Genomic DNA, 27,662 nt, shown 5'->3' with positions numbered 1-27,662 from the left:
ATGACTATTTGGCACAATTAACTAATAACTTGGTTTCTATTCATCAACAGGTTTGAGAAGCACTCCCTGACAGATCTACTGGTGAAGGCCATGATCTCCGACCTGGTGATTTCGTTCTCCTGAAGTCCTTTGAGAGGTTGAGCATTCTGGAACCGAGGTGGTGCGGGCCTGAGCAAGTGTTGCTCGCTACGAGGTCAGCGGTTCGTGTCACCAATCAGAAGAACTGGATCCATGGTGTGCACTGCCGGAGAGTGCATTCTGATTTGGCCAGCTGTGTTGACCGATCATCGAGAGGTTCTGACTGCAGAGAAAGGCCGTGCTGTGATACCTGATGAATCTGAGGAGTTCTTCCCAGACCCGACAATTTCTGGAGCAACGAGATATAATTTGAGGCCAAGAAAAGAGCCTGCAGTAGTGTGAAATCTGTCTGAGCGCTCCCTGGGTTGGTGAAACGGAAAGCCGATGTGGCAAGGGGGGGGGATCAGCCCTGCATTAGAGTAGTGACACCCGTATTAGCCCGTGGTGAAGAAATCAACGGCTGCCCAGGGGTAAGAGCTCTGACAACTACTTTAGTTTCAGGAAGAATTGTTTTGTGCTTTCGTCAAAAATGGAAAAGAAGAAGATTTTTTGTGTTGGCTTGGTGATTGTGGCAACAATAACATGGTCTGTTGAGGAGACAACTCCTGCTCGTGAGTTGTTTGTTGTTACTACACCGACACCAGAGGAGCATTATTTCTTCACGCTCCCGTATCAAGAATAGAAGCACCGACAATCCTACCTTAATAACACTTTTATTCAGATGCTACACCATACCCACATTGCTACAAATGCCACGAACTGTTGGATTTGTGGGATGATGCCTGCACATCAAAAGAAGGAAGGAACACCGTTTATACCTCTCCCTTTTTCGCATAATGGCTCCTGTCGAGCCTGGTATACCCTGCTTTTTGCAACTGGGAAGCCTAGAGTGGGCAGACTTCTTTTCCGGTTGAATAAAGAATGTCATCAAGACAAAGATGCGTATCCCCAAGCGAATGGAACTAAATGGGAGTGGGAGGAATATCGACCGGACAATATTTCAATGCCATATATTTTCACCAACACAAGAGACTCTAGTGAAAGTAAACATTTTGTTATCTCTGTCACTCAGGCACAAGCAGACTTATGTGTACAGAGCATTGGACATATTCCTGTTGGGATTAGTAATTGTATTACTGTTTTGAATATAGATGGGTTAAATAATAGTACATTTTTAGCTTCACATAACACGTATTTTGTATGTGGGAGTTGTGGATATTACCGACTACCAGTTGGGTGGTCCGGAGTGTGTTATGTATCATTTTTGTTGCCTCCTGTGTTTCTGGCACCTCCATTGTATCATCGAGATCTTAAACTATTCAGCAATATTACTGTAAATCGTTATAAGAGGACCTTGAATACTGATGATGTAGATCAAACAGACACTAGCCTACAACAGTATTTAGACTTTAATTTAGGATTGTTCTTTTTTGTAGGTGCTGCATTAAATAGTACGAAAGTGCGACGATTAACTAGAGTTGTAGAAGCTGTTACAGATCATCAGCTGTAGCCCTAGGAAACCTCACTGAAGAATTGCAAATTGCTAGAATTATTGCTTTACAGAACCAAATGGTTCTGGATGTTATGTTAGCAGATAGAGGTGGTGCATGTCGCATTATAGGTAGTAGTTGCTGTGTGTTCATCCCAGATCACACACCATCAGTGTATAAAGTGATCAATAAACTCCATAAGATCGCTGCAGACCTCCACACAGAGAATGGTACGTGGACTCTTGCAGGATGGTTCTGGACTTCAATCTCTGCATGGCTGGAAAGTATTGACTGCTCTATGTATAATAGTAGCAATAATCTGTACATGTTGTGTGTGTATCCAGTGTAGTCCGATGATATGTTCAATGTGCATTAGTGCTTGCATACTGACCAGAAGAAATGTTGCAGAAATCAAGATGCAAAATAGTTTAAATAAAGAAATAGCTAATATGATGATCATTGACATAAGGGATGAGTATTTAGCTTATCCTAGAAAGTCAAATGTCTTCAGCTAATGCTGAAAGGGTCATCTGTTGTAAATCAACGGCGATTAGGTTAAGCATTAGCAGAAGACATGCTGTATTTAGCCATTGTCGTAGCAATTGAACCGACTCAATTGTATTTGTGGCGGCCATTTTGTATCAATCAATCAATCAATCATAATATTTGTATAGCGCACTACTCACCCGGAAGGGTCTCAAGGCGCTTGGAGGAAGGGGTCCACTATTGCTCTGACAGCCAGGACTTGAGTTGTCTCCTGAAGGTGAGATGGTCCTGGGTCAGCCGAAGGTGGATGGGGAGGGAGTTCCATGTCTTGGCCACCAGGTAGGAGAAGGATCTGCCTACTGCGTTGGCTCTTCGGATGCGTGGTACGGCGGCGAGGGCGAGGCTAGTAGAACGTAGCTGACGGGTGGGCGTGTAGAAGGTCAGGCGGTCGTGGAGGTACTTGGGGCCCAGGTCGTGGAGAGACTTGTGTGCGTGGGTGAGGAGCCTGAACGTGATCCTCTTGCTGACGGGGAGCCAGTGCAGGTCCCTCAGGTGGCCGGAGATGTGGCTGCATCGGGGGATGTCCAGGATGAGTCGGGCGGAGGCGTTCTGGATGCGTTGGAGTCTTTTTTGTAGCTTGGCTGTGGTTCCGGTGTAGAGGGTGTTTCCGTAGTCCAGTCGGCTGGTGACGAGTGCCTGGGTGACCGTCTTCCTGGTTTCGGTCGGGATCCAGCGGAAGATCTTGCGGAGCATGCGTAGGGTGTTGAAGCATGATGAGGAGATGGCGTTGACTTGTCTGGTCATCGAGAGGGAGGAGTCCAGGATGAAGCCCAGGTTGCGTGCGTGGTCTGTTGGCTTGGGAGTGGTGCCCAGGGCGGGGGGCCACCAGGAGTCTTCCCAGGTGGAGGGCGATGGTCCCAGGATGAGGACTTCCATCTTGTCTGAGTTCAGTTTCAGACGGCTGTTCTTCATCCATTCGGCGACGTCTTTCATCCCTTTGTGTAGGCTAGTTCTGGCGGTGTCGGGGTCTCGGGTGAGAGAGAGGATCAGCTGTGTGTCATCGGCGTAGGAGATGATGTTGAGGTTGTGCTGGCGTGCGATGGATGCAAGAGGTCTCATGTAGACGTTGAAGAGGGTGGGGCTGAGTGATGATCCTTGCGGGACGCCGCAGATGACTTCGGTGGCCTCGGATCGAAACGGGGGGAGGCGGACTCTCTGTGTTCTTCCGGCGAGGAACGAGATGATCCCCTCCAGTGCCTTCTCTTGGATACCGATGTTGCTTAGGCGTTGAACTAGGGTGCGGTGGCAGACAGTGTCGAACGCTGCAGAGAGGTCCAGGAGGATGAGTGCCGCTGTTTCCCCGTTGTCGAGCAGGGCTCGGATGTCGTCGGTGGCTGCGATGAGGGCGGTCTCGGTGCTGTGGTTGGCTCTGAAACCGGACTGCGAGGGGTCGAGGGATCCGTTCGTCTCAAGGAAGGAGGCAAGCTGTCTGTTGACGGTCTTCTCGATGACTTTGGCAGGAAAAGGGAGGAGGGAGATGGGGCGGAAGTTCTTGAGGTCGGTGGGGTCCGCTGTTGGTTTCTTCAGTAGGGCGCTGAGCTCGGCATGCTTCCAGCTCTCCGGGAAGGTGGCGGTGTTGAAGGAGGTGTTGATGATGTTCCGGAGTTGGGGTGCGATGGTGGAGTCGGCCTTGTTGAAGACATGGTGGGGGCAGGGGTCAGTTGGAGATCCGGAGTGGATGGTGCTCATCGTGCGGGCTGTGTCTTCGGTGGTCATCGTGGTCCAGGTGCGGAGGGTGGCGGTGGGGGGCGTTGGTTCAACGGTAGGGTGCGTGGATGTTGCATCGAAGCTGTTGTGGATGTCGGCGATCTTGCGGTGGAAGAACGAGGCGAGAGAGTCGCAGAGATCTTGTGAAGGAGTGATGTCGTTGTTGCCAGTGCTAGGGTTGGAGAACTCCTTGACGATGTTGAAGAGTTCCTTGTTGTCGTGGGCATTGTTGTCCAGTCGTTCCTTCAGTGATTTCTTCTTGGTGGTGCGGATAAGCTGGTGGTGCTTGCGGGTGGAGTGTTTGAGAGTGGTCATGTTGTCTGTGGTCTGGTCGCGGAGCCAGGCTTTCTCGAGGGTGCGGCAGTTCTTCTTGGAGTCCTTGAGTTCGTCGGTGAACCAGGAGGCCTTCTTGCTTCTGGGTCTGCTGGGAGGGTTCTTCAGTGGCGCGAGGTCGTCGGCGCAGGCGGTCAGCCACTGCATAAAGTTGCGGGCTGCTTCGTTGGGGTCCGTTGTGCTGGCGGGTGGGTTCTGGCTGAGGGAGGTGGTGAGCTGCTCGGCGGTGATCTTGCTCCAGCTCCTGTGAGGAACCTGTTGCGGGTGGTGGTGGGTCGTGGTTCTTCTGAAGCTGAAGTGGATGCAGCTGTGGTCGGTCCAGTGAAGTCCGGTGGAATGGCTGAAGGTGATGTGCTTGCCGGAAGAGAAGACGGGCTCAAGTGTGTGGCCGGCGTAGTGGGTGGGGGTGTTGACCAGTTGCTTGAGTCCGAGGTTGGCGAGGTTGTCCAGCAGGGCGGCGGTGTTGCGGTCCTTGTTGTTCTCCAGGTGGAAGTTGAGGTGCCCTAGGAGGGCGGAGGGGAGGGCGTGCGGGCTGATGAAGTCCGTGATGTCGTCGCTGAATTGTGTGCGTGGTCCCAGGGGTCTGTAGACGAGGGTGCCTCTGAGCGTCGTCTTTGGGTCGGCGTGTATCTGGAAGTGGAGGTGCTCTGCGGCGGAGAAGGTGTCGTTGGAGTCTGTCGTGATGCAGATGGTGTTCTTGTGTACGATGGCAATGCCTCTTCCCGGCTGGTTGATGCGGTCCCTCCGGGTGATCTTGTATCCGTCTGGCGATGTTGGGTGCAGAGGAGGCATTCATCCAGGTTTCCGTGAGGAAGGCGACGTGTGGTGAAGTTGCGTCGAGCAGGTTCCAGAGTTCGATGGCGTGTCTGTGGATGGAGCGGGTGTTGAGCAGGATGCACTTGAGGTGGGTCTTGCAGGTGCTTGGCTTGGCGGGTGCGGTGCAGGTTCGGAGGCAGGTGAACTTGCAGGCCTTGCAGGTGAAGGGTCCGTGGGTGCGTCTCGGGGTGGCTCGGTAGCAGGCGGGGTTCCGGCCGGAGTTGAGAGCGTTGAGGGTGGCGGCGTCGTAAGTCCATCGTGTGGGCTGGCCTCTTCGGGGGCCAGGGGTCCTGGCGCTGGGCGCCGTCTAGGCGCGGACGTGCCTTCGGCGTACAATCGGCGCGCACGCTGCGCGTGAACGCTGCGCGTACGTGCGGACTCTGCCATAAGTGGAGAGTAGGGGGGGCGGAGCGAGGGAGGTGCAGCTGGGAGGCGGGAGCGGGGTGGCGAATGGAAGGTAAGGGGAGATGTCCTAAGCGAGAAGGGGGCGGGCCGCAGGGGAGCAGCGGCGGGGAGCGGGGTGCCACGGCAGAAGGCGTGAAAAACGGCGGCAGTACAGGACTCACTCAATCAGGGTCACCAAACGGGGGGGAGGAAAAAACAACACGGGGGGAAAGTGGCACTAGTTGATACTAGTACAGCAGCACAACTGGCGCAGAGAAACAAAGCAGAGAAAGGCACAGGGGATAATAGCACAAAAGTACAACTGGCACAGAGGAACAACGAGAGGAAGGCACAGGGGTCACGCCTTCAGGAGCGGCGGCGAGCGGTGGGAGCAGGGAGACCGGGTGACTCAAGGAGGGTCCACGCGGCGGGTGGAGCGACCGTCTCTGGCGATGTCATACATTGCCATGTGCTCACCACGAGTTTTGTCCTACCTCCTTGTTAACTGCGCTTGGAATCTGCCCAGTCGTTACTAGATGTCCGTCACAAGTCAAATGCAAAGCATTGAAATTATTCTTACATCAAGCCGCAGTTCCATTAGTCGTTACTAGATGTTACTCATGAGTCAAATGCAAAACCATTGAAACCCTTTCATCAAGCATTTGCATTTGACACGTGAGGGACATCTAGTAACCACCAGTTGAACTGCAGCTCTTTGTAGAATTATTTTGATATTGGACAGCACAGCACAGTATTGGCCGTGGACTTTAAGAGCCCATACAAAAGCTTAACCTTGTAAGTATGTGGATTGCTAATCATGATGCACAGCTTATGTTAGAATATGGTAAGGAGCCTTCGAAATTTGAAAAATGTAAACACGTAAGCATTTCACCTCAGTCTAGGACACTGTAATTTTGGGATTCTGCACCTGCAGCTTGTTTCATATGATAACGGATTTAATGCATTTGCTACATAATCCATCATCTGCTGGATAATCTGCAGATTTTAACAAAAATAAAATGGTTTCTAGCTCAAACTGCTCAAAAGTTACAAACAAATTTGGAAACTGGACCAGGAATTAGTAAAGCGCTTTACCTGAGTTTTAGAAATGGGGGTCTCTAGTTGGCTGAGGTAGGTACTTTTGACCAAGTAGGGGCCCTCACTTCTAGTCAGTGTAAGGGAGCTACACTCCTAAAATAACCCTTGCTCACCCTCTTGGTAGCTTGGCATTAAGCATGGGCGGATTTTGCGGATCCACGATTCGCGGATTCAGCGGATTCACGGATCGTGGATCCGCAAAATCCGCGGATTCAGCGGATTTGCGGATTTGGGGGCGGGGCTTCCTCGAGCGTGTGGGCGGGGCCAAACGGACGGGGCTTCCACGCGAGCGCACATGCCTCTTGTGTGTCTAAAAGGTCAGAGACCGATCAGAGCAGCAGATTAAGAGACAGAAGCCCCTGGTCACAGGAACAGCACGGGGGTTGCGCTCGTAAAAGTCAAAGATGCCCAGCCTCCCAACGCTCACGTTTTTTTTTGGGCTGCTGAATGAGTCACTGCATTTGCGCTTCAACTAGTTCCAGCGACCAAGTGTGTGTCACTATGCAATCGCGCCGAAGTGCGCAGGGGTCCCTTGAGTGAAATGTCCATCATAGTGGGTAAATGGCGGGAAGACGGTGCACACCTTGAGTGTGTGGGCGGGGCCAAACGGACGGGGCATCCATGCGAGCATGCCTCTTGTGTGTATAAAAGGTCAGAGACCGATCAGAGCAGCAGATTAATTATTTAATTGTGCCAGGACCGTCGTGCCCGAATGAACCCTGCCCTTCATATTTATTCAAGAAGACACCACTGTTGAAGTAATTTACGATGGCGCCGGCAAGCTGCCAGCGCCATCCTGCAAAAGTTACTTAATTAGCTTCAACAGGAAGCTCCAACTGCTAAAATAAAGCAGGCGCTCGAGCCCCTGCTGTATCGTATCTGTTAGAGCTTCCTGTTGAAGCTAATTAAGTAACTATTGCAGGATGGGCGCTGGCAGCTTGCCGGCGCCATCGTTAATTAGGCGCGCTTGAACTTTTGACCGCAAAATCCGCTCCGATCGCGGATTGTGGATTTTCGGCAAATCCGCGAGAGTTCGCGGATCGTGGATTTGCCGAAAATCCGCAAAATCCGCGATCGGAGCGGATTTTGCGCTCATGCTTACTTGGCATGAGCAGGCAGGCTTATCACAGAGGCAGTGTGCAAAGCATTTGTGAACACATACAGTAATACAGGGAAAACACTACAGATGGACACAACACCAGTTTAGAAAAATAAGTAATCTTTCTCTAGATTTACCACAAGACCAAACAACAAAAATCCACAATACAGTATTCAAAAATATGACTTTCAAATGGTAGAAATACCTTAGTTCAATGTAGATGGTAAATGTGACACTTTACTCTCAAAGTACCGTGGATGAGTAATGCAATATAAACAAAAGGGTCAAAGAGACGGTGATATGCAAGTTACTTGCTTTGGGGGAGGTGATGAGTCGGTTCTTCACAAGCGAGGAAGGGATGCGTTGGTTTCTTACTGTGTCCTGGTTACGATGCAACAAGATGGTGCCTCAATACGATGTGACAATCCAGTGAGATGTGACAAGATGGCATCTTTGATGCGATGCGACAACTTGGATACATTGCGTGTATGCCCGAAAGATGTGCTGAGAAATCAGTTGTTTTTAGAGTCGCAACAGGCCCTGCGACAAGCTAATCCAGTGATGCAATAGGCAACCTGCGCGGCGGCAGCATGCTTCTCCAGCAACGCAACACATTTCTTCCGCGATGAAACTGCAAACGGCTGTGGCACGCTTCTTCGGCGATGCAACAGCAACAGCTGCGGCGGCGACACGCTTTGTTGTGTGTCAATTTAGATACCGTATATAGGTTTCCCGATTTATGACCTTATATAGGCACAATTCGCATTGCCCTTATTTAGGCATAGAAATCCTACCCTTATTTAGGCATTATTCATGCTAACCAAATACAGGCATGGCTACCTACATCCGTCCATCTACGTCACAAAGAGTTCTTGGAAAACCAGACTCTTAAGCCTTTAGGACTTCCCCTTGCTTGGACTATTGATTTCTCCAAGAACTCATTTATTATGCATGAACATCTATTCCTTAGGGGTTCATTCATGGCGTTCTTTTACGTCAATACTGGCATTCCTAAACATCTTCAAGGTATAAATATACCTTCACTCTCCATGGAAAACCACGTTTCCGCTGCATACTTGTTTCTAAGGTACGGAGCGGACTAGAACCTAGAGGGACTTTTGGCAAATCTTGGTAACACCAATGGAAACTATAGCCAAACTAGACTTTAGACAAACAGCATCTACTTCTTACCTCGTACTACACTTAGGTTAGGTACACTGGGGTAGAACTAGCTAGAAGCACCAGATGAGTATACATATTTTACCCTGTGTTATTTATATATGTATTTTTATGAATATATGTCATAGCTGCAAACCATGCTATTACAGTATTATTTTATCTTACTGCTAATGCTGTACTTATTATACTTCACATTCTGTCTTACGATTGTAGCAGTTCATATCTCTTGCACGCGAAATAAGACTGTTCAAGAAACCCTTTTTATTGAAATGCCGTGGATATGACAGGATTGCGTATAATAGCAGAGCGAGGAGGAGCAAGGAGCTTCGTGAGGCTGTGGCGGGTGAGGCTCCTGGTGCAGATCCTGTAACTGCAACACAAACACACCCCCACTTTCGGAGTCCTCGGTCCTCTGTGCCTCTCATGCTGACCGGGCCCCCCCTACCTGCACCGAATCCAGGTAGTTGGCTTCTGGGCGTTGGGCTGGACCTCTCCCCAGGGACTGCAGAAGCAGAGAGTACGGGCTGCCGTTTCCTCGTGCAGCCGCCGCCGCCTCCCACCTCCAGTCTGGCCGCCCCGCCCTTGTTCTGGAAATCTGAAGCACCAGCCTTGGCTGCGGAGGAGCGAGCCTACCAGCACCTCCGCAGATCTTCTCTCATCGCCAAGCGGTCGAGCAGCAGAAGACCGGTCCGGGACCCACTGCCAGTGAACTATCCGTCACACGAACAAAGGTAATCACATTAAGGCTTAGTTACTGGCTCGCCATTAAAAATCTGAGTAGGTCCGAGGAAGCGAGCCCGCTACCGATCACGTTCCTCCTCCTCACCATAAGCTACTCTTTGTGAAGCACTTGGGTACCTAACAATCATACAGGTTGAAAACAGCAGCTGAGTATGAAACCTTGATTCATAATTCCTCTGGTCGTCTCTACAGGAGTGATCTTTGTTTTCATATGGTGCCGCTCGGAGGTGTGTGGTGGTGCATTTGGACCCTGAGGACGTTCCCTGGCTTTGGCGCGGACTGCGAGCCCCAGCAGCCCTGAGGCTGGTGACTCTTTCCGCCCTTTCTAGGCCGGACGCTTGGAACAGCGCCTCGCTGTAGCCCGTTTGAGACCGGGGGAGACCGGACTGGACCATCCCTTTTTCATCTGTGGCGTTTTATCTATATCACAATTGTAAGTACTGTTGTTGGGAACTTGCACCTACTAATATGGCTGCTCGGGGAACAAGGAGCAATACATTGGCCAGTAGAGGGATGATCACTGGTACCTTAGACAATTTCATTATCAGAGCAAATTCAGTGATCGACCAAGGCATCATCCTCATGGAGCGCAGAGTGTCGCAGGACCTTGCTATGGCCAAACGATCTTCTATGGGTCATTTTGCCGATGCTAGGATGCCTGCACATGCGAACTATGTATATTCTTCCTGCTCCCCAGTCCTTGTACATGCTCCACAGGACGCTGACCATATCTCTTCAATTATAGGATCCCCAACCGAGGAGGCTACAGCGTTTCCCGATGTTCCATTTTTGCCCTCCTCGTCTGAGAAACTTCCGGCAAATCCACTAAGGAGGAAACAGAGAGGGGCAAAACTTAAGAGGAAGCGGGCTGCAACTAAAGTGATTGGTCGCAGGAAAACCAGAACAGCGACGGGATTGTCTGGCAGTGCTACACCTCCAAATTATAAGGGAATCCCTATTTTGAATGATTCCACTGACTTGGATATTGACCCATCCATGCTATTGGCTGTTTCTCAAGGACTTCCTATTCCGTAGCAGGCACAGTGCATGGGGGGGATAAAGGGTGTGGGTGAACTCCTTTTAGAAAGTCTGAGGTCCCTATTAAAGTCAGCGCTTGAGCCTCTACAAGTAAAGCTTGCTAGCATGGAATCTCAGCTTACTCAGCTACAACAGGCTATGGCTGGGTATAGGGTAAAAAGAAAGAGAAAAATACAGACGGCTGATATTGCCCAAACCAGTCATGTGCCCATTGGGGCTCCTAGCCATCTCCCTCCTCCTGCTGCCGGGTCTTCTACCACAGTTACCAATCCGACAACTGTGGTTGTAGGAGCTAGTGTAGGGCCTGCAGTGGCAGGCAATATGAGTATACCCACTATAGATTCAGCCGGGATTTCAACAGAGGGGGGCCAGTCTATATCCAATACGACATCTCCGGCTATGGTCAGAATTGATTTACCGCCCGAAACCAGTCCGTATGTGGTGGTACTCACAGGTATCCCTGAGATTAGTAACCCAGCCCAGGAAACATTTATGTCATTAAAAAGCAAAGGAACCCACTGGCTTAACCACAATAGACCCTTACCGCTTAATGCTAGGAGTGAGGTATTGATGGTACGAAGGAATGCTTGGGTGGGTCATAGTCGGAAAAACATCACAGGCGACTGCGTTCTTGTTAATTTTAGGGACCCGCACACAGTAGAATACATCTGTAACTGGTCTCACAACAGTGCTGGGTCAAGGATTAAACCCTATCCTCTCTCCTTCTTTTATCCTCAACCAGTATTTTTAGATTGCGCATCGGATTGGTCCCTGGTGATGCAAAGGCGGGGTCGAGGGGCGAATAGGGGTGGCCACAGAGATCAATTCACTCAAAACTATCCACTAACTCAGAATAGGTTTAGTCCCCTTGAGATGGTGGATTGACCTCAGGTGGATAGGGAGACTAGGGTGGCTATTCCACAGCCTAAGAACCCCAAAGAGGCAACTGAAATTGTATAAGAGTCTGAGGCTAGCCCAGTAAAATCCCCTTCACTCACCCAGACCCAGGAACTAAATATAGTTAAAGGGCTTGCGACACAGGATAGTGTAGTGCCACAGAATCGAGATCCATTTAACTGTGGGGCTCTAAATCCAGATGAAACAATAGGAAGTGCTGCAGCAATTAAAGCTGCTGCGGTGCCGAAACCACTCAAAATATTATCCTGGAATGTGGCGGGCATAACTCATAAGCTGCACTGTACGGAGTGGGGTTCCTTGGTAGACCAGATGGACCTATGTCTGTTTCAGGAGACTTGGGCCAGGGAGGAACATTCTAGAGCGGGATTTGCCACTTTTCATGTACCTCCAAAGTGGGGAGGGCGAGGAAGACCTTCTGGGGGCTTGGCTATATGGGTCGCCCTTCATCTGGGTTGTGTGGTGGAAAAAGTGCCCACATACTCAGAGGATGTGCAGTGTATAGTGCTCAAATGGCCCAACAGGTTCTGGCTGGCGGTGGTGAATGTCTACTCACGGCCTGTACGGCTGGGCCTTGAGTCATCCGCAATCGATGATCTATCCCAATTCTTGAGTATACTGTCCAGGGAACATAGGCACTTGGTGGTAGGAGATGTGAATTGCCAATATGAGCCGTTCTTTGAACCTAGTGAAGGTGCTCTTATGGGAGAGGACGATTATTGGGCGATTCCCCAATGTCAATCCCTATGTCCCAAGGTCTGGTCCCCGCTGGCAACTCAGATCACAGCCCTTGTATTAAATAATTCCCTTAGGGCATGTAATGGTCGTTCAGCGTCCGACAGCCCGTCAGTGTGTACTTATAATAAGAAAGGGCATGAGTCCCGAATCGATTACATCATGGTGGAAACCCGGATGTGGTCGTTGGTTACTGATTTCAGGGTTGTCGAGAGAGCCGATAGTGACCGTAATGCGTTATGCCTGGAGCTGGTGTGTCCAGGGCAACAAGAAATAGATTCAAACAATGGGGGAGCAGATGATGAGGTGACTGGACTGACAAACACAACTAAAAGGCGCAGGGTAAAATGGGGGAGAATAGCAGGATCGGAAGAGAATTTAGCTAAAGCATATAATATAGTCCTACCACGACTCTTGGAGCTCGAAATTTTAATCTCCCAAGACTTTCCTATGGATTTTAATGGTGAATTTAGTCGGATTCATTCAGACTTAGTTAATAATCTTGCTGAAGTCTTCTACCCTCAGGCACCCACAAGAAGGCCTAGACAACCTGTCTCATCCTGGTATAATTCGGAATGTAGGAGAGCAAAAGGTAATCTTCTTACAGCAATTAAGGCTGGGTACAGCAGAATTGAGATCCAAGAATGTAGATCGCAGTAGAAAGAGGTTACCGGCCATGCAAAGAAAGAATGGGACATGGAAAGGGGGATGACTTTAAAGCAAGCCCTGGATTCAAAAGATGCCAGCAGATTCTGGTCTTTGGTTAATCATGGTTCGGGTGAACCAAAATCTGCCATAGAGCCTAATATCACGGCATCTGTATGGGAGGCCCATTTTAAAAGCTTATATGGGGGTGAATCTGCGTTTTTCAGCTTATCTGATCTGCAAAACCCAGAAGATCAGCAGGAGCCCATGGAGTTCACCTTAGGGGAGGTGACAAGCGCTATAGGGAAACTCCCAGTAGTAAAAGCCCCGGGACTTGATAAACTACCGGGGGATCTTTTCAGACACCAACCTGAAATCTGGGGCCCCTATCTCCTAGTGGTATTTAATGCCATTTTGAGTGGAATGGAAATTCCGAGTACTTGGCTGGGGGCAGAGATAGTACTGATTTTTAAGAAGGGGTCACCTCTGCTCCCAGTCAACTACAGGCCAATTAGCCTAATAGACGTACAACAACAAATATTTGCGAGATTGATCTTGGACCACTTGTCGATGTGGATGGAGGAACACGATGTACTGAGACCCTTCCAGGCAGGATTCAGGAGGAACACGTCCACTATGGACCAAATTTTCCGACTGATCCTGTTGTACTGGAAGACGGTAAAGGTGGAGGGTGGCAGCCTCTACATGGTCTTTGTGGACCTCCGGTCCGCGTTTGATTTAGTACCCAGAGGGAAATTGTGGGCTGTTCTCCGGGATTTGGGCGTCCCGCAGCAGATTTTACTGTTGCTCATAAGATTACATGAGGGGAACTTTTCCCAGGTTCGCTGTGGCAAGAATGGGACGCTGTCACCAAGGTTCCCCTTTGGCAGGCGGGTGAGACAGGGTTGTGTCTTGGCACCGACCCTGTTTTGCCTCTATGTCAACGGGGTGATCTCACATCTGGACAGCGTCCCTGATAATGATGCACCTAGGCTTGCAGGTAGGAGGGTGCCGGTGATTATGTTCGCGGACGACACCCTCCTTCTCTCCAAATCCCCCATGGGGATCCAGAGGATACTGAACGGCTTCGAGGATTTTTGTCAGAGTAGAGGCCTTGAGATTAACGTCGACAAGACAAAATTCATGATTTTTAACCCACAAGCGTCCACTCGCGCAAATCCATCATTGGGCGATGTACGCCTGGAAAGGGTTACGACTTTCCAGTATTTGGGTGTTTTAATTCATGAAAATTTGTCTTGGGGTCCACAAAAGGTGAAATCCCATATGAAACTCACACAGTTGTCAGGTGCTATCTTAAAAGTCTCAAACTCCTCAAGCTTTAGGCCAGTGAGCCCTGTACTGGAGGTATACAAGACGCAAGCAAGGGCAGCCGCTCTCTATGGGTGTGAGCTATGGGGACATTGCATTGCCGCCGAAATGACCAAAGCTGAGTCTAAATTTGTACGCCGATTGGTGTTGCTTCCTCAGAGTACCCCACTAATACCACTTAGGTTCGACCTGGGACTGCCACCTATTGCCAATGAGTTGAAAGTTAAGCCTCTAAGGATCTGGCACAGGTTATGGACTACCCCAGATCTTTTAAACTACAGGGAGGAACTGAAACAGATCCTTAGCTATAAATGTGTAGGCAAAATCCCTTGGCTTTCATTTATTAAGTATGAATTGTCAAACATAGGTTTACAATCCGTGTGGGAAGATCCAGAGAGGGCCTGTGGCCAGGTATCACGTAAATTGTTTTCCAAAATCTACCAAAGAAAGAAATTGGAAAACCTAGTTGTCGATCCTAATCTAGGCACCCTTACCAACTCTTTTTTAGAATTCAAAAATTCTTATTAATTTGAGGACTTCATGGACGTTGTCTTCCCGATTTTAGCTCAAAACTTTTTATTCAGTGGCGACATGGCACCCTACCTCTGAAGGCCGCTACAAGCAAGTGGACGGCCTCCTTAGATAAGTCTTGCCCGGGCTACAGTTGCGATATAGAAGATGAGCTTCATGTTCTCTTCTTTTGCCCAGCTTACTCTACATCAAGAAAATATTGGGTGGCACCATTGTGCAGAAATTTGGGTTTTAAACACTGCTTGAATGCTTTTAGAATTCTTAAAACTAGTACATCGACCCCTATTGTTTTTGCACTCTCCAAATTTTTGCTAGCCATGTGGTGTAAGCGGCGTAAATTAATTGATATCTCTTGCCAGCAGTAGAATGATTGTTCAGAATCTGAACTTATTTTAAAATATGCGCAAGACGAATTGATTTTATTCTGCCTATATGAATATATTGCCATGTGTATATATATGATTTTTAATGTTATTTGTATTCCTTCTTCTGCTTCCCTCTCCCTTTGTTTTTAACCTGTACTCTTTTATGGCCGAATTGGCCGAAATAAAGAATTTTTGACTTGAAATGCCCGTCTGTCTATTTCTGTGTAAACTCTGTAGAATCGAAGCATGCATGATTGACTGAGTGAAACTGTTATCTATTTTTTTCCATGATTGTGAGATTGTTCCGATTCTAAGGGAAACAAAGTTGTCATGTTTATGCTTGTTTATTCGAGAAGTTTATAGTGACCTCTGAGTTAGCTAGCACACACAAATAATTACGTTTAATGTACTCGATAGAGACATACTGACCTTAGTCCTATGTCAAAACTATAGTGTATATTATTCTAATGCGCAGAGCCTAACAGGGAAATAGGAACTACACTACAGCTTCTTTCTCATTGCATCGTACTTCCAGCTCCCAGTGGCACACAGTCTATAGAGGTCTGAAAACAACAGCAGTCAGCTCTCTGCAGGCAGAATTCTCAGCAAGAAAATTCAGGGGAGCTGGTGGTAAAGTCTTTGTGTCCCTTAGACTTCAGAACATGAGGCAAGCTTAGCTTCAAGCCCTTGGAGATCTTCCTCAAGATGAGAAAGTACACACAAGGTTAATGTTCTCCTCTCCTTGGCATAAGTAACCACTGCAGGCCAAACCCAAACAGAAACCAGCACAGTGGCAGTATCCTCTATGGTTTCTTGCCTTGGCAAAGGTTTGTCTTGATTTCCAGAAGTGATTTAAAGTTCTGGGGTCTGGGGCCCTCTTTTTATACACACAAATGCTTTGTTCTCTGAAGGTAGAGAGTGTCTGTACCCAGCCCAAACCAGTTCTGTCCTCCCTGGTGCATCTTCCTGGCAGGAGGTGGAGACAGCATTGTTGAAAGAATACCTGGCCCAGGTAGCTGAAAAGAAATCTCCTCCCCCTACTCTTTATTCAATGCTCAGGTAAGTGAAAGGAAATCTACTCCCCCTACTCTCGATTCAACCTAGGTCGTATTCAGCCCAGCCGTGACTCATCAGACTGCTGGAGCCAAAGCCCTCTCTAGCCCCCTGTCACTCACAAACCAAACATGTAAAACATAAACCTAGCAGAGGCATACTGGATGGTTAGGCAAGAAAATACCTACTTTCTAAAAGTGGTATTTTCAAACACAGAATATAAAAATCACCCACACTAAAAGATGTATTTTAACATTACGAGTTCAGGCATACTAAACTCGTTTTTCCACCTGGTTCCCTGAGTCAGTTAGGATTATAAGATGTTATAATCGAACTGCCCACTCTGGCCTATGGTAACAGGTAGCCTTGCAATAGTGAAAAACAAGATTAGCTGTAAATCACTATCAGGACATGCCACACACACCAGGGTATGTCCTACCTCTCTCATACAATGCACCCTGCCCATAGGTGTACCTTGAGCCTACCTTAGGGGTGACTAACATGTAGAAAAGGGAAGGTTTAGGGACTGGCAAGTGGGTGCACTTGCCAAGTCGACATGGCAGTCCCAGAATACACATAGGCTCTGCAATGGTAGACCTGAGTCATATTTTACAAGCTGTTTCTGTGGGTGGCACAATCAGTGCTGGAAGCCCACCAGCAGCATGTGATTCACAGGCCATGGTTACTCATGTTGCACTGTACTAAGTTCTGACAAGTAAATCAAATAATCCAATCATGGAGTCACTCATCCATTACAACAATTTACAACAGGGAGCACTTGCACTTTGGTATTGAACGGCAGTGTCAAATTGCCCAAAGCATCTAGCCCAGCAAAAACATAGCAAAAGTAGGAGGCAACAGCGTAAAAATGGAAGGGAGACCCACACCAGTGGTGCCAGGTCTAACATGTGTCCCCTACAGCTGAAATGTGGGGAGAACTACCCACCCTCTTGAGAGTTCTCTTCACTAAGGCGGAAAAATCTGGACAGACAATCAGCATTGGCGTGTTCTGTTCCAGGGCGGTGTTCCACTGTAAAGTTCATCCCCTGTAGGGAAATGGACCACCTCAACAGCTTTGGTTTCTCACCCCTCATCTGCATCAGCCATCTGAAGGGCCTGGGGTTGGTCTGAACCCGCAAATGAGTCCCAAACAAGTGGGTCTCAACTTTTTCAGTGCCCAGACCACAGCAAATGCCTCACACTCAATTGAACTCCACCTCTGTTCCCTTGGAAGTAACCTCCTACTAATGAAGGGTACAGGTTGGTCTAGGCCCTCCTCATTCCTCTATGAAAGTACAGCCCCCACACCATGCTCTGAAGCGTCGGGCCTTACAATTGATTATTTTGGGAAGGTGGGCGTCTGAAGCACGGGCGCCTTGCACATGGCATTCTTTAGGGCATCAAAAGCTTTCTGACAGGTGTCTATCCAGTTCACTCTCTTGGTCTTGACATCCTGTCAAGGGTGCAACAATGCTGCCATACCCCTTGACAAACCTCCTGTAGTGCCCTGTGAGCCCTAAAAAGGCTCTCAACTCTGACTGGGTCTTGGGGGGGGTTCCCTATCCAGGATGGTATCAATCTTGGGCTGTAGGGGCGCCACACGGCTGTTCCCAACCTGGTGTCCCAAGTACACCACGGAACCCAGGCCGATTTGGCACTTACTCGCCTTGATGGTGAGGCCTGCCCTCCGCAGCACTATCAACACTTCCCAGAGGTGGAGCAGATGTTCTTCCCAACTGGCGCTGAACACTGGGATGTCATCCAGGTAGGCGGCACTGAAATCTTCCAGTCCAGCCAACACCTGGTTGACCAACCACTGAAAGGTGGCAGGGGCATTCTTCATTCCAAAGGGCATAACCCAGAATAGGTAGTGCCCATCTAATGTTGAGAATGCTGACCTCTCTCTTGCCCCATCATTTAAGATGATTTGCCTGTACCCAGACGTTAAGTCAAACGTACTGAGGTACTGGGCAGCCCCTAACCGATCAATGAGCTCATCAGCTCTGGGTATGGGGATGAGGTATGGGTCACGCCTGGTGACTGAATTGAGTCCTCAGTAGTCCACACAGAACCGGAGTTCGTGTGTGGCACCAAGCGTGGCAGCCTTTGGGACCTAGGCCACTGGGCTGGCCCAAGGGCTGTTGGAGGGCTCAATCACCCTAAACGCAAACATCTCAGAGACCTCCTCCCTGATGCAAGCTCTCACCTTGTCCATCACTCTGTAAGTTTAGTGTTTTACAGGAGGCCTGTCCCCAGTGCCGACATCATGGACGCACCATTCAGTGACACCAGGAGTCAGGGAGACCAGATCATGAAACGTACCCATCAGTTTGCGACTGTCATCTTGCTGATCAGGGGTCAGAACGGAAGATAGGTTCCCACTGTCCACTGACCCATCTTGCTCTTCTGCAGACAGTTTTGCTCAGTCTCCTCTTCCATTCCATCATCTGTCTCTAGGAGCATGCCCACTTCGTACCTCTCCAAGTAGGGCTACTGGTGGTTTACATGCAGGACCCACAAAGGGTTCCTAGGAGACCGCAAGTCCACCAAGTATGGGATATTACTCTTGCTCTCTACCACCTCAAATGGTCCAGTTCACTTATCCTGGAGTGCACAAGGCTGCACGAGGGCCATGACCCACACCTTCTGTTCAGTCTGAAACTCGATCAGAGTGGCATTCTGATCATACCACCATTTCATCTCCTCCTGGCTGGCTTCCAGATTCACCTCAGCGAGTTGTATGAATTGCCCAGTCTGGCTCCTGAAGGCCAGCATGCAGCTGTTTACCTCCTGGGGAGGTTTACTGGGAGATTTCTCCCAGCCTTCCTTTACCAAACTCAGAGTTCCTTTTACAGGGTAACCATATAGCAGTTCAAAGGGACTGAACCCTAAGGACTTCTGTGGCACTTCTCTGTAAGCAAACAGGAGGCATGGCAAGAGGACGTCCCACTTATGCCTCAGAGGTTCTTCAAGACCCATAATCATGCCTTGTAGGGTCTGGTTAAATCTCTCAACCAGCCCGTTATCTTGGGGGTGGAAAGAAGTGTTGAACTGGTAGGTTACACTGCACTCTTGCCACATGGACTTCATGTACTTAGATATGAAGTTGGTACCATGGTCTGACACCACCTCTCTGGGGAACCCCACACGGGAAAAAATCCCCATCAATGCATGTCCCACCACAGGGGCCATCGTAGTCTGGAGAGGGAGGACTTACAGGTACCAGGTGGCATGGTCCACCAAGACCAGGATGAATCAGTTGCTCATGGCTGTCTTGGGATACAGAGGTCCCACAATACCCACCCTTTCAAATGGGGTGCTGACCACAGGGAATGGTTGGAGACGAGTCTTGTGCTTCCTTCCACTTTTACCACTTGCCGGGCAAGTCTGACAGGTCCTGCAATGAGTTTCTGAACTCTTGCACATTTGGGGTCAATAAAAGTGGGTGACAAGCCATTCAAAGGTCTTGTCTTGCCCCAAATGTCCTGCTAAAGGCACATCATGAGCCAGAACCAGTAGAAAGGCTATGAAGGGCTTGGGTACCACCAGCGCACAGGCTAATCCAGGCTCAGCAACCTTAGGCTCACTAAACAGGAGACCATTCTCCCAGTAGATCCAATATGATGCAGACTGATCACTTGCTGTCTGGTTTGTGGCCTGTTGCCACAAACCTACAAGAGAAGGGCACTTCTTCTGCTCCTCGCAGAACTCTTCCCTAAAGGGGCCTCCTTCCTGCTGCCAATGGGTCAGCTCAGGCTGGTCCCCCAGTTCAGCTACTTGTTCACCTGTATGTTCCAGGATATCCCCCTCAAGGTCTGCCTCCTCCTGGACCGTGTGAACTTCAGGGGCCAGTTTCCCATGCCCTCTGCCTCTTCTCTTTAAGGCAGGCACCTGGGCCACTCTTTCAGGCTCCAGGTCCTCTTGAATATAATTTCTACCTGCCATGGACCGAGTGGTCACACACCCCCACTCAGGCAGACCCAACATCTCCAAATGAGATCTGCTCTTCACCTTAGCCCAAGGGCAGCTTTCCAAATTATTGCCTAACAGACAGCCAACAGGCATGGCCGTCTCAGGTATTTGAAAGGAACCTGAGACACCCCCATACTCAAAAGGAACCTGGGTCACCTTGCTGTGGCTCTCTGAGTTGGCAACTACAGGGTAAAATGCATGGGATATCACCACCTGCTTTTCAGAAACCAGCCGACAACTAACAGCTTTCACACTGGCTCTGGTGTCTCTCAGAGCCTCCACCCTATGGCCATTGATGGTCACCCACTGTCTGTATTTCTTAGTTTTATCAGGCAGCTGGGTCCTAGGGACCATCTCACTGTCTCCGAAAGAATCTAGGTACATCTCTGCGGGACTTCACCCACCTTGGGCACCCAAATCCTCCCCCAGTGCTACATAAGCCATCTTTTGGGGCGGTACGCCAGTGAGTGCTGCATTCGCTTTTATGGGGCAGTCTGGATCCCAGAAGCACAATTATAACATTTCCTGGGCCCCTTATGAACAGGCTTATCTGTCAGCACCCCAGGCTTCTTCTTAGGGGGGCTGGGAAGCCTTTCCTTGGTTCCCTTCAGGATTACTTTTTGGCCCTTTTTGGAACTCCCTCTGTTTACCCTTTTCCCCTCCATTCTTCTGCTGGGGACCATGCCCACCTTTGGCAAAGTCTCCCTTGTGGACCCGGGTACTAACCCAGCAGTCCGCCTCCTCAGCAACTTCCTAGGGATAGTCAGCTTACTATCCATCAGATGCTGGTGTAGCTATGGAAAACAATTACTGGACAAGTGCTCCCAGGCGATCAAATCATCACCCAACCATCCAATGCTCTGCAAAAAAAGACATATATTCCACCCAAGTACTTGACTCAAGTTTCTTACAATTTCTAAATCTTTGTCTTTAAAGCTCTGAGGTCAACCCATACCTGGTCATTAAGGCTTTCTTCTTGTTGACATAGAAATTCTGGTCCTCAAAGGGCAGGTCTAACAAGGTGTCCCGCCCATCACTGAGAAAGCGCCTCCACAACCCTGCTCCCCAATCCTTCTCAGGGACCCGGTGGGAGGACATGGCCACATCATAGGCCTTAAACCATTGACCAATATCTTCATGCTTTTGGAACTCCTTAATTATATCTTTTGGGATATATACTCTTGCTTCTTCGGACACTGATGTTGTGCTGCCACCAGAGGAAGTAATCTCTAAGCTCTTTGCTTTCAGCTCCATCTCCCTCAGCATTCTTCCATGCTCTAAATGCATTCTCTTTTCTTCCAAGACTATCTTCTTATTTTGTAATTCCATCTGACCACCCTTTTTGAGCTTGTCTAGCTCAATTTCATGCATTGTATTCCTCTCCCTGTCCTCCAGCTCTCCTGGGGACAGGCCCTTTGAAGAAATACTGTTGCCTGTCTTGAACGTACTTTCTCCCCTCTCAAGCCCAATCGACCCTCTAGCTGCCCATCTGTATTCTCTGCCTCCTCCCATGGCTCTTCAGGATGCTCAGTAGCATTTCTAGATTACAACCAGGCCCTCAGAGCCTTTTGGAACTCCTCCTTCTTGGTGAGGCCTTTCACAGAGATTTTCAATTTTCTACAGATGGACTTAAGCTGTGGCACTGTGTAGGTATTGACCATCTCTTCTTCAAATTGTAGATCCATAGATGCGTTGGATGTTGGTTTGCTAATGGTAACATGAATTGGCAGTTCTTTAGCAAAAATAGAAGTACCAAGGAAAAAATTCCACCAAAATATATGTGGTCACGTAATGGTCTGCACTCACTAGTAGTGTACACCAATCACTGTATATGAGTCACTAAAGCAAGTCCAGAATCCTCACCGCTGACCACCAATGTTAGAAATGGGGGTCTCAGGTTGGCAGAGGTAGGTACCTTTGACCAAGTAGGGGCCCTTACTTCTAGTCAGGGTAAGGGGCAACACTTCTAAAAGAACCGCTGCTCCCCCCTTGTTAGCTTGGCACGAGCAGGCAGGCTTATCTCAGAGGCAGTGTGTTAAGCATTTGCGAACAGATACAGTAATACTCGGAAAAAGCTACAGAAGGACACCACACCTATTTTGAAAAACACGTAATCTTTATCTAGATTTAACACAGGACCCAACTACTGAAAACCACAATAGAGTATTAAAAAATATGATATTCAAATCGGAGAAATAGCTTAGTTCAATGTAAATGCTAAATGCAACATTTTACTCTCAAAGTACCTTGGATGTGTAACGCAAAATAAACAAAAGGGTTGCAGAGAAGGTGATGTGTCAGTTCCTTGCTTCAGGGGAGGTGATGCGTCGGTTCCTTACTGCAGGCTGGCGGGGTGATATATAACAGTTCCTTACTGGAGAGGAGGGGATACGGCGATTACTTAGTGCATCCCGGTTACGATACGACAAGATGGTGCCTCGATGCGATAACTTGCATACGAGGAATACATGCCCGATGGCCGTGCGTCGAAATCGGGTTTTTTTTAGCCGTTACAGGCCCTGCAAATCGCTTTTCTGGTGATGCGACGGCAACCTCTGCGGTGGTGGAACGCTTCTCCGGTGATGCGACAAGCTTCTCAGGCAATGCAATTGCAAGCGGCTGTGGCACGCTTCTTCGGTGATGCGACAGCAATGGGTGCGGTGGTGACACACTTCTTCCTCGTTGAGACGCGCATCTAGCTCCCAGCGACACGCAGTATCTAGAGGTCCAAAAACAACAGCAGGCACCTTTCTGCAGGCAGAATTCCCTGCAAGGAAATTCAGTGGAGCTGGTGGTAAAGTATTTGTGTCCCTGAGACTTCAGAACAGGAGGCAAACTCAGCTTCAAGCCCTTGGAGATCTTCTTCAAGATGTTAAAGTACACCCAAAGTTCCTTTTCTTCTCCCCTTGGCAATAAGTAACAATGGCAGGCCAACCCCAAACAGTAGCCAGCACAGGGACAGTCTCCTCCTTCAGCTTCCTTGGTTTCTCTCTTTGGCAAAGGTTGTTTTAATTCCCAGCAATGATCTAAAGTTCTGGTGTCTGGGCCCTTCTTTTTATACACACAATTTATGTGATCTCTAAAGGCAGATAGTGTCTGTACCCATCCCAAACCAGCACTGTCCTCCATGGTGCAGCTTCCTGGCAGGAGGCGGAGACAGCATTGTTGAACGTAGACCTGGCCCATGTAGCTGGAAAGAAATCTCCTCCCCCTACTCTCTATTCAATGTAGGCTCAGTCAAGTGAAAGGAAATCTCCTCCCCATACTTTCTATTCAACTCAGGTCCTTTTCAGCCCAGCCCTGACTCCTCAGTCTGCTGGAGCCAAAGCCTTCTTCAGCCCCCAGTCACTCACAAACCAGACATCAAATACATAAACCTAGCAGAGGCATACTGGATGGTTAGGCAAGAAAATACCTACTTTCTAAAAGCAGTATTTTCAAACACAGAATGTTAAAATCACCCACACTAAAAAGATGTATTTTAACATTCTTAGTTCAGGCATACTGGTTCCCTGGGTCAGCTAGGATTATAAGATGTTATATTCAAACTGCCCATTCGGGCCAATGGGAACAGGTTGCAATAGTGAAAAACGAGATTGGCTCTAATCCACTATCAGGGCATGCCACACTCACCGGGTGTCCTACCTCTCTCATACAATGCACCCTGCCCATAGGTGTACTTTGGGCCTACCTTAGGGGTGACTAACATGTAGAAAAGGGAAGGTATAGGGGCTGGCAAGTGTGTGCACTTGCCAAGTCGACATGGGATTGCCATGTCGACTTGGCAAGTGCACCCACCCTGGTGCACTGTACTAGGGTCTGACAAGTAAATCAAATAAGCCAATCTTGGAGTCACTAATCCATTACAATAATTTACAACAGGAAGCACTTGCACTTTGGCACTGAATAGCAGTGGCAAAGTGCCCATGGCATCTAGACCAGCATAAAAATAGCAAAAACATAGGAGGCAACAGCGAAAAAATGGAAGGGAGACCGACACTAATGGTGACAAGGTCTAACACTTAGCATCAACATCGCAACCTGGTTCCCAAGTTCCAAAGTCAACATACTCATCCTCCTAATCCAGTGTGAAAAGCAATCATACACATCTCCATTTCACACAGCCTACTGCTGCCTCTTTACTGCAGCCTCTTGAAACACTCTGATCTCAAATCAGAGAAGCAGCCCCTCTCTGTTTGTGGATTTACAGTGCCTCCTGGTGCACATCCTGCCATAAACAGACAAAAGGGAAATTTTCAAGCCTCCCTTTCACGTATTTAATCATGGAAGCAGTGAGTGAGCACACAGAGTGAGTCTGGATGCTGGATGAAAAAAGGTTGCTAGTGCGCTGTAGCGTGCACTTCACAGGAAACATAACTGATGGTTCAATATTGTTTCAGTGAATATCTGTGTTTTTAAAATAAAAAGTCTAGTGAGTAAGCAAGTACAAGTAATATATATGCCCAATGCCAGGACCTTTATCAATATAATTCCACCATGGCACATAAATGAGAAGAGATTTCTTGCTAGAAAATGGCATTCATTTTCTATTTGTACTAAAATAAAGATGTCTCTATATAATGAGATATAATTCTTGAATATCAACCTAAACACAATAAAAATGACATAGGTCATTTTAATGAAAAAAAATGTCTAATATCTTATGCTTCAATAACAACTCAATTTAAATTACACTTTTTAACAATCACGACATTTATAACATGAAAGAAACATGTGGGAACATTATCTACACATTTCTACGACAATATTTTAAACAAAAAATCAATTTTTTAAAACTACCAGCAAAAAATGTGACCTATTCAGCAATTTACATTTCTTTTAAATTCTTTGTAACGCTATATATTTTAACATTTGGATGCTAAGAACTGTATGACTGTCGGAGCTGATGCCAGGTGGGCCTCAGTGAGAGGATTGGGGTCTTGGATACATGGATTAGCAGGAGGCTAGGGCAAAAAATCTAAAGAAGGATACCAGTTACTCTGAGCTGTGCACTCCCAACAGGGATACTGATTGTACACAATGCATAGGACATTCCCGTCCCCACAGTTCTAAATCATCTATGGTACATACCAAATGTGTTTGAATTTGCACCTGCATTGTCTTTTATATCTAAATGTTCTTACCTTATCTTCTAGGTAGGAGAGGATCAAACTGATCACTTCCTTGGGTTCCCGAATCATGTATTTTTGATAGAGAGATGCCTGTTTCTTTGTTTGAAAATATTGACAAGTCATCTGCAGTTCAAACGAAAAAAAGTAATAGAAAAGCCATTAGGTCTAGCGCGTTTGGGTACATACAAGAAATAGTTTTTGGCTGAGCTCTGTGCTTATCTGATGCTGCTGTAGTGTAGATCTGTGCTATGTTTAGCTGTGTAGGGCTACATTGGTTTCAGGAAGTTCAGTTCATAACTTAGCCATGCACTTGTGCTGCTGTGCTAGAGCCGAACTGTGCTGTCTCACCCAAAAGCATTGTGCTGAGCGAGCATTTCAAGTTTCAAATAAAAAGCTCCAACGAAGGAAACTTGATGGTAGATCCAAATAAAAACTTGGAACTACTGGCAACCTAAATAACATGGTGTAGTATCCTGCATATTATATTGTAAGGTGTTTTACCAGCCATGCTCTGCCAGTACCTGTGCTCTGACTCATTAGAATGTAGGAGTCTGATGATGCCTCGGAATGTTGGGACTGGGAGAGGCAGAGTGACAGTTGGTCATGGGCTGATCAGCTGAAAGGCAGCTCCTGGTGGGGCTCTGATGTACCACATATCTTCATGATGTCCTGTACCTTACAACTTGTATCTTCATGAAATAAATCATCTTGAAATACAACCTTCCTGAGTGGACCTTCATCACTACATATTTTGGCGACGAGGTGACGAACCTACAGCTAGAAGCGGATCTAAGGAACCTGGCGAACACAGGTGGACCTGGAGATGTCGCAAATAAAAGAAACCACAATTTTCAGAAGAGTAGGTATCCACAAGAAGGAAATAACTGCGAAGAAGAAAAGTGTGTTTTCTACACAGTACAATGAAGACAACTGCAAGGAAGAAACAAGAACTACAAAGAAAAGAAAAGAAGCCAACAAGAAACAAGTAAGCACAAAACACCACGGGGTTTATTTACAAACCCCTTGCGCCACCGGTGCGTCACTTTTTCCCATATTAAAAGTGACGCACCGGCGGCGCAGTAGGCTTGTAAATCAGCCCATATGCCTTTAAGCCCCACCAGTGGCCACACCATCGGCCAGCCCTAGCCCAGGCGTGCTGTACAATACGTAAGTTGGACATTGTATTTTTCTACCGGTCATTTGGTAAACAAGCACACCATCTTTCTGCCTTTCAACATTGATTGAAAGTCCTGCTTTCTCCCACAATCATCTACAGCAGAACCATAGAAATTCTAAATCTCTTAATGCCTATCTGGACTGTCTCTGATGGAAAAATGTGCTTGACTTTTCTTTTCCTGTCATGGCATGGAGCTACAGGCTTTTTTTTTGCACATCACATTTTGTGTGTTACCACTAATGGGACCTTCCCATTTTCACCATGCCTCACACAGTCTCATTTCTGACAACTGTTCGAGACGCATGTTTAAATCTAACGCTGTGGAAATGCTTGTCGTTTTTCTCTTCATGTCATCGCTCCTTTGAAGCTGTGCATGTTGTTTCTAGCACATTTTTATTGCATGCGTATCCTAGTCTACATTGCGCATTTACACTTCGGCCCTGCCATCCTTCACAGTCTTCAATGTGCCTTACCTGTATTGCGGCAGTCGTGACCGTTTATTTGGTTGCTCTTCTTCAGTGATTTCAGCACGCACTATTTACCTCATGAGGAGCTGCGAACTTCTTCAGACATTGAGGAGCCTCCCTCATGTCATCCGTGCTGTACGGGCACAATTTTGAGCGCCATAACGCGCCGGGAGCATCCGCACTAAGTGCTGTACGTGCTGCCATCTATGGACTTTGGGCATCTATACGGAAGTGGGTCGAATTTTATTCACCCTTCTTTTCATCGCATTTACAGCTGCATGCAACCTCCATGCGTACATTATCCTAGCGTTTTCTGTTCCTGGTGGATCCCTTTAGGAATTACTATAACATCAGCACTTTTTGTGGTTTGGAGTGGTGCCTGTCCATTTCCAAAGTACACAGTGCCGTTTGCCTCACTATGAAGGGGACTTTATAACACAGCAGTTTGAGGTTTGGTCATTCTCTTTTTTGCTGACTTCTGTAGGATGTTCTGTTCTCTATACAATGTTGCCACCTATGGGACAGTATAGAGCTTCTAGTTCCTGAATATTGTGCATGTGATTTATGAGCCCACATAGACTGGCAGATTCTATCTGCATGTCGGACCTCTTCTACGAGCTTACATTCCACAATATATGTGTTATTTCGAATTTATGCTGCATGTCTATGTGCCTTTCACATTACAATGTCTTCTGTTTTTTTTTTACCTCTGCAAGTCTGGGTAACATACGTACTCCAGTAAGTGTTACAGGACAATGGTGACACATACACCTATTTTCTTAAATGTTTATTAATTGTTTAGTGAAATATGATGGCACATTATCTTACATGG

The 27,662-nt window shown here is 47.9% G+C and overlaps 1 protein-coding gene across 3 annotated transcripts in view; it reads right to left on the bottom strand.

Moving 5' to 3' along the window:
- The window catches only part of LOC144767615 (putative methyltransferase DDB_G0268948), a 460,480-nt gene that overhangs the window by 195,283 nt on the left and 237,535 nt on the right, over positions 1–27,662 (bottom strand). For all 3 annotated transcript variants that reach the window (XM_078651018.1, XM_078651019.1, XM_078651017.1), the window contains one exon: positions 25,199–25,309. In XM_078651018.1, coding sequence (XP_078507144.1) covers positions 25,199–25,309 — 111 coding nt within the window. The remainder of the gene's footprint in view (positions 1–25,198; positions 25,310–27,662) is intronic.

Source organism: Lissotriton helveticus, chromosome 7, assembly GCF_964261635.1.
Source record: "Lissotriton helveticus chromosome 7, aLisHel1.1, whole genome shotgun sequence".
Lineage (NCBI taxonomy): Eukaryota > Metazoa > Chordata > Amphibia > Caudata > Salamandridae > Lissotriton > Lissotriton helveticus.
Note: the sequence above shows the minus strand (reverse complement) of the source record. Positions and strands in the feature narration are given on the sequence as shown.